Source organism: Aplidium turbinatum, chromosome 5 (assembly GCF_918807975.1).
Source record: "Aplidium turbinatum chromosome 5, kaAplTurb1.1, whole genome shotgun sequence".
Taxonomy (NCBI): domain Eukaryota; kingdom Metazoa; phylum Chordata; class Ascidiacea; order Aplousobranchia; family Polyclinidae; genus Aplidium; species Aplidium turbinatum.
Genome location: NC_137476.1, coordinates 9,821,814 through 9,828,473, shown reverse-complemented (window position 1 = coordinate 9,828,473; position 6,660 = coordinate 9,821,814). Strand labels below are relative to the sequence as shown.

Below are 6,660 nucleotides of genomic sequence, written 5' to 3'. Positions count from 1 at the left end.
ATTTTCTGCATGTAATTTGGTCATTTTTTACAATGTAAATCTTTGTAGAGGTAAGCTAAGTCGTTTTCATGTCGGGGGTTGGTTTGTTGTCATTGTAATGTCATATTATGTAATGTAATTTTATCACTGAAAATTCTAATGCTGGAAAATATGTTATTGTTATAATTTCGTGCAAGGCCACACATTTGCACACAAACTATTAGTTTTGTGTTATAAATATGGCCTCTTCAACTTTGAAAGCTTACCGTAAATTTTTCCAGGTGTTTTTTTACATTCTGCTAGACTAACTCATTAGGATTGCTTTTTGATAAAAAATGAAATGAAAACAAGTTTAACTAATGAGATTCTCAGTGTTGAAAACTCCTTCTACTGGTTATCAAAAGAATCTTAGAAGAAAACGGGTGCCAACATATGATTGAGCAGAATCAAAGTTGTGCCTTTCTACACACCCAAGGTTTTTATCAACTGCTGTTTTGTAGTTAAAACTATCTGATACACCTGCACTCCTGCAGAAGATGTGAGCATTTTATATTGAGCACATACAAGCCCTATAATTTATTAGCTTGGAAAGAAAACAACCTTATTTTCTTTTGCAAAGAAACATCAATCCAAAGCATTGAACCAACCAACAGTGCAAGCTGCTGTTAAAACAGTACCGTAAGTTATAATCTGGTGAGACTGGTTTACACCGATGAGAACAAAGCAACCTACTTTCAAAATAACACACGAAACAAACTAAGAGATGGCAGGTTTTCCAGGCAATAATCCTACAATGCAAGAACACAGTAAGTATTGGTGTAAAATTTTTTGAAAATACATGTTGTACCATACTCATTACTCAACCATAATTTTACTTTATTAATTCTTAATGACATTTAACTGTTACAATTAATTTCAGAATATATTTTAGTACGGTACCACTGATATTTGCTTAGCCCAAAAATTGTACTTTTAAAACATGTTGCAATCATATGATATTGGTTTCTTACAAACATACGTTTTGATGTTGAATTGTTGATACTATATATATACAATAATCATAAGCGCCTAACTATTTTTTTGGCAGTGGGGGCGAAAGCGTGTTTCATCAGCAGCAACGTAAATTCAGCGAAATGTCACGCAGATGGTTGACGTAATTATGTCGTCACACTAGGATTGCTTTTATTGCTGCACTTGGAGTTATTGCTACGTTCGACCTACCGTTAATTATTATAAACAAAACTCGACCAAAACACATGCCATGCGTCTGCGTTGGCTAGCGGTTGATGGACTGCGACTCTTTAAGCTAAGCACAAAAGAAAGTTTAGCAACGAACTAGATTTATTAGCATGAAACATCATCAAACATCATCACAAACAAGAGACGAAAAGGTTTACTAAAAGGTATACTGTAAATGGAATGAAAATACTGACTTGATCATATGCTTGAAAATGTACCTGTTAAAAGCGAAATCATTCATGTTTACATCAATTCAACAGCACGTCACTTTTAATAAATTTAAAAGTTGCTGACATCCGTAAACAGCCCTTGAAAAATAGTTACGGAGAGACGTTTGATTAAGTTTTCGACTTGACATTGCTCCCTTTTCACTACAATATCGCAACTTATGGCTGACCAGCTTTCAAGTTTCAATTCGCTGTAATACGCCCGCTTTCGTGTTGCAGATGAAACAAAAGATGCGCATATTCCCGCCTTTGATCGGGTTTCTATGGCAACGGTCGTGTGTGCGCCATGCAGTTTGCGAGAGTCCGTTGTTGTGTTGATTATGCTGCCGCGTGTGCGCAATGCGGTTTGTACCAGCCCTTGTTACGCTGGTTAGTGGTTAGTGGTAACCTCGGGCCGAGACTTCAAGTTCATTTTCACAGCAAGCGATTCACTGCTGCGACAAATTCTCTGCAGAGGTTTCGACTTTCGAAAGCGACATCGAGTCTGTTTGCAAGCGCATTAAGCTAAACGCACGCTGCGTCAACGTAGCAAATTATGTTGTTTTTGGGTGCATTCAACATCTGATGACATTGAATCGACGCAAAATGGTAGATTTTTGCTATGTCTCAGGCAGCAAAATCAGTCATTTATACATTGATTCAGCAGACGTTAAATCAATGTAAAAATGACAGAGTTTTTTGTCTGGGGTGGGATTGTAGCATCGCTACTCGTTCTAGTGATTATATATCGCAAAGCTGTTGCGGTTTGCATTTAAAAATGTTTTCCTGCTGCCGATCGCTAGTTCATCTATTGTTTTATGTATCAATGCAGCATAGAAAGTTGCTCCCACGCGGAAATATGCGTAAGGGCCTGGCCCCCACGGCTTAGGCGCCTATGACAATAATACATTGGCTTAAATACTAATTGAGAACTTTGCTGGCTACTCAGTACTCCTTGCTGTTGCATTGTGCGAAGGTAATATGATACTGCTCCTGCAGTTTCAACATTTTGGCAGGCCTTTGCCTGGTAAAATTGAAACTAAATATGACAAGAAAATAAATCAATAGTTTTTTTTCAAGTCTAAACCTTAAACCATTTGACCAAGTAAACACTCACAATAGTATTTCAAATTTTTTTTAATATAATTTATGTTGTGGAACCGGTTTTCTTCCTATAGGATTCATCAGCACAACTGGATCGAAACGAAATAATTACAGAAGATTACTATTAGCACAACTAGCCCAAAAAAAACGCAAATTTACATGTTAAATAAATAAAAAAATAAAAGTCACTAAATGTCCAAAACCTTCATATCCTTGCTTTATTCTTTTTCATTTCTTTTTTTTTTTTTTTTTTTTTCTTCTTTTTTTTTGACTTTTTACTGCTGCTTGTACGGACAGCTTTAGTAAGATATCGTATCAAATTGTTGCAATATTTTCTGTATTTGGCAATACTATGAAGAAAAAAAAGAAATGAAAAAGAATAAAGCAAGGATATGAAGGTTTTGGACATTTAGTGACTTTTATTTTTTTATTTATTTAACATGTAAATTTGCGTTTTTTTTGGGCTAGTTGTGCTAATAGTAATCTTCTGTAATTATTTCGTTTCGATCCAGTTGTGCTGATGAATCCTATAGGAAGAAAACCGGTTCCACAACATAAATTATATTAAAAAAAATTTGAAATACTATTGTGAGTGTTTACTTGGTCAAATGGTTTAAGGTTTAGACTTGAAAAAAAACTATTGATTTATTTTCTTAATGATTGCTTTCTGTGTTAGGTTGATCGCCCATTTGAGGAAGTGTCATAGTACCTGATCACCTTTACCAGTTAGTTTTTCTCACTTTTGATAAATATGACAAGTGCGGTCCTAATGATTGCAGTACACTTGCATTTACCATTTTTGAAGTTTAACACTTCTCTGATTTTTAAGTTCATACTTACAACCTGTTGTTCTGACTCAAATCTTATTGGACTATTTTGATTTCTGAATATATGCATTGCTTATCACCTTCATCCAAATTGGTTTTTAATACAAGGTCTAGTGGCCGGTTCTTTCTTGGCAGTGATTTGCACTCATTGTCACTTTTTTCCATCTCATTCTGTGCACTGCATCTGCTTTCAGTTAACTTTTGTCTGCCTCATCCTTCACCTATTCTTTTTGGCGGAATGGCCCATTGCGGTGAGTCCGATTCGGTGAGTCCGATCCCTATTCGGTGATTTTTTTAATTATCGGGTACCGTAACCTAATTATCATTGCCGTTTTAGGGTTAGATTTTAGAAACTCACCGAATCGAACTCACCAAATAGTAGCAGACCCTCTTATTGAACGTCTCCATTTTCCCCACCCACCTTCTTAGTCAATGCCTTTTGGAGAAAACTTTCTTCCTTAGCACATGCCCATACCATCACATTTGCTCTTGCAAATTGGTTTATAGTTACCCTCATCTCTGGCATGGTCATGATAGCCATCAATTCTAGGTTTTTCTTCCCTTAGCTCGTTTTTACCCCACACAATGCTTTCACCATTTTCGTTTTTATTAGAATTGCCATGTGACTCTCTCTTAGTATCCACATCTCGCTATTGTACACTATTGCAGGTCATACACAACCTTTTATTTTTAACAAAAATTTTCTTCCATGCAACACTACCTATTACTAATGCAGTCTTCGAAATTAGCCTCGGCAATCGGCAATTGCCGAGGTGATTGCCGAGGCAGATGCATGAATGGCACATTAGCCTCGGCAATAAAAATGCCGAGACCACACGAGCGCTTGTAAGGACCACAAGATTACAAAAATAACCCTAATTTTCATAGACCACACCAGACTAGGAGGTTGATTCAATCTTACTATTGCTTGATGTTTTTATTTGGGTTACTTTCTACTTCGCCAGCGCTTAGACACGTGCCCAGCTGGGAGAATTAAATCTTTTATAGAAATATCACCCTATTTGCATTGATTCAACGCCAGTAGACGTCAAATTATTGTAAGCATTTACTCCTTATCGCGCTTCGCCTTCCGTTACCTCGTCCAGCTGTAACAGAAACGATCGCGTCGCTTTCACAACAAACCACACAACATCAACAGACGTCGAATACATGTAAGTAATAGGTTAACGCGTTAACCTTTAGAGTGAGCTTTATTAATTGCGGTTTGTGATAGATCTCTGATTGCGTAACAACAACAGGTGCAATTTTATGCGCTGACAATGCTCATGATGGCTCATGTGAACTGTAAAAAAGTTTGCAACCTTATAAATACTGCCTTAATTGTTACGCAATAAGTTATTCTTTCATCGAATGCTTGTTCTTCACCAGTGTCATTGCCAATATAAATCATGGTAAAGGAAGATACAGTTAAAAAGTGGAATTTACCTGCTATAGGTTATGAAACAGAGGGGACAGAAGGAAAAGTTAGTGTAGTATTTTGCAAAATTTGTAAAGAATTTTATGACGGAAACAAATCGGAATTAGAAAAGCTACGGGGCCCAGTTAAAAAAGTAGTACAAAATTGGATAAATGGTACTTCGGCAGTAAAGAAAAGTAATGCTTCCGATCATATGACATCGCGTGTTCATGACAGGGTTGTTGGTATTTTACCCGACCCTGAAAGTCAGGGTTGAGAAAAACGCGGGTTTTTTTAAAAAAGCCCAACCCGCCCGGGTTTTTTTAAAAAAAAACGGGGTTTTTTGGGTTTTATTGGGTTTTTTAAAAAAGATGCAAAAAAAGGTAGATTCATGCTTATTTCACCTCAAAACTACTTTTTACGAGTGAAGTGCCTTTCCCTCACAGTACATGCTTGCATAACTCAATAAAATAATGCACTAGGGCTGTTGTTGCTTGAATGTTGCATCATCCATTAGTTTCAAGATCAAGTTCGATGTTGCATCATCCACTGATTTCTATACCAAGTTGATGCTACTGTGGTAGAAATCACACTATTGCATCATTTGTTTAGATTTGAAGGCAAGGAGCATTTATGTCATCATGTTTAAATATTTTTTATCATTTATATATATATTATATATAGTAGCCTAATGGATGAGCAATTGGGCGATTGCGTGGCCAATTGGGCAAATGCTCTGAAACAGCCATGCGTTAGAATCCAGAATCTGTAATTGGTAAATAGCCTCCTAAATTGCATTTCACATCATATATACAGACTATAGTAGAGTAGTACTTTCACCAATTTAACTATAAGGCCTTCTTGCATAAATGAGTTTTAGTGTAGTATACACAAAGTGACATTACTTGATTTTTGTGTACTGTGCAATATCCACTGCGTTTTCACTGTATTCTTGGAAATTACTTCACAATCACATCCTTAAGTCCTAATTTAAAGTTTGTTGTAAGTGCCTTGTAGTGTTTTTGTAAATTTTTTTAATTTTCCAATAAAAACTGGACAAATATGATGCTCTGGGTTTTTTATGGGTTTTTTTAAGTGGGTTTTATTAAAAAAACCCACCCGGTTTTTTTTGGGTCGGGTAAAATACCAACAACCCTGGTGAAAGTACTACTCTAACTGTAGTCTGTATATATGATGTGAAATGCAATTTAGGAGGCTATTTTCCAATTACAGATTCTGGATTCTAACGCATGACTGTTTCAGAGCATTTGCCTAATTGGCCACGCAATCACCCAGTTGCTCATCCATTACTATATATAATATATATATAAATGATAAAAAATATTTAAACATGATGGCATAAATGCTCCTTGCCTTCAAATCTAAACAAATGATGCAATAATGTGATTTATACCACAGTAGCATCAACTTGGTATAGAAATCAGTGGATGATGCAACATCCAACTTGATCTTGAAACTAATGGATGATGCAACATTCAAGCAACAACAGCCCTAGTGCATTATTTTATTGAGTTATGCAAGCATGTATCATACTGTGAGTGAAAGGCACTTCACTCGTAAAAAGTAGTTTTGAGGTGAAATAAGCATGAATCTACCTTTTTTTGCATCTTTTTTAAAAAACCTAAAAAAACCCGGGTTTTTTTAAAAAAAACCCGGGCAGCTTGGGCTTTTTTAAAAAAACCCGGGTTTTTCTCAACCCTGGTTCATGAACGGGCAGTTTTGCGTCTTCAAGTTTAAGCTTCAAGCAACTTAAGAAATGACGTCGTCATTTCTTATTGGGCATTGTTGTTACGCAATACTACTGGTCGGAAAAATTAAATCGATTTGTGCTGACTCGAACGTTGAAACAACCCAAAATTAACATACT

At 36.1% G+C, this 6,660-nt stretch overlaps 1 protein-coding gene across 3 annotated transcripts in view; it reads left to right on the top strand.

The window, feature by feature from the left end:
- The first annotated feature begins 264 nt into the window (after nt 1-264).
- The window catches only part of LOC145771348 (PAN2-PAN3 deadenylation complex subunit pan3-like), a 24,167-nt gene continuing 17,771 nt past the window's right edge, over nt 265-6,660 (top strand). For all 3 annotated transcript variants that reach the window (XM_082583099.1, XM_082583098.1, XM_082583100.1), the window contains exon 1: nt 265-785. In XM_082583099.1, coding sequence (XP_082439225.1) covers nt 743-785 — 43 coding nt within the window. In that variant the 5' untranslated portion in view covers nt 265-742. The remainder of the gene's footprint in view (nt 786-6,660) is intronic.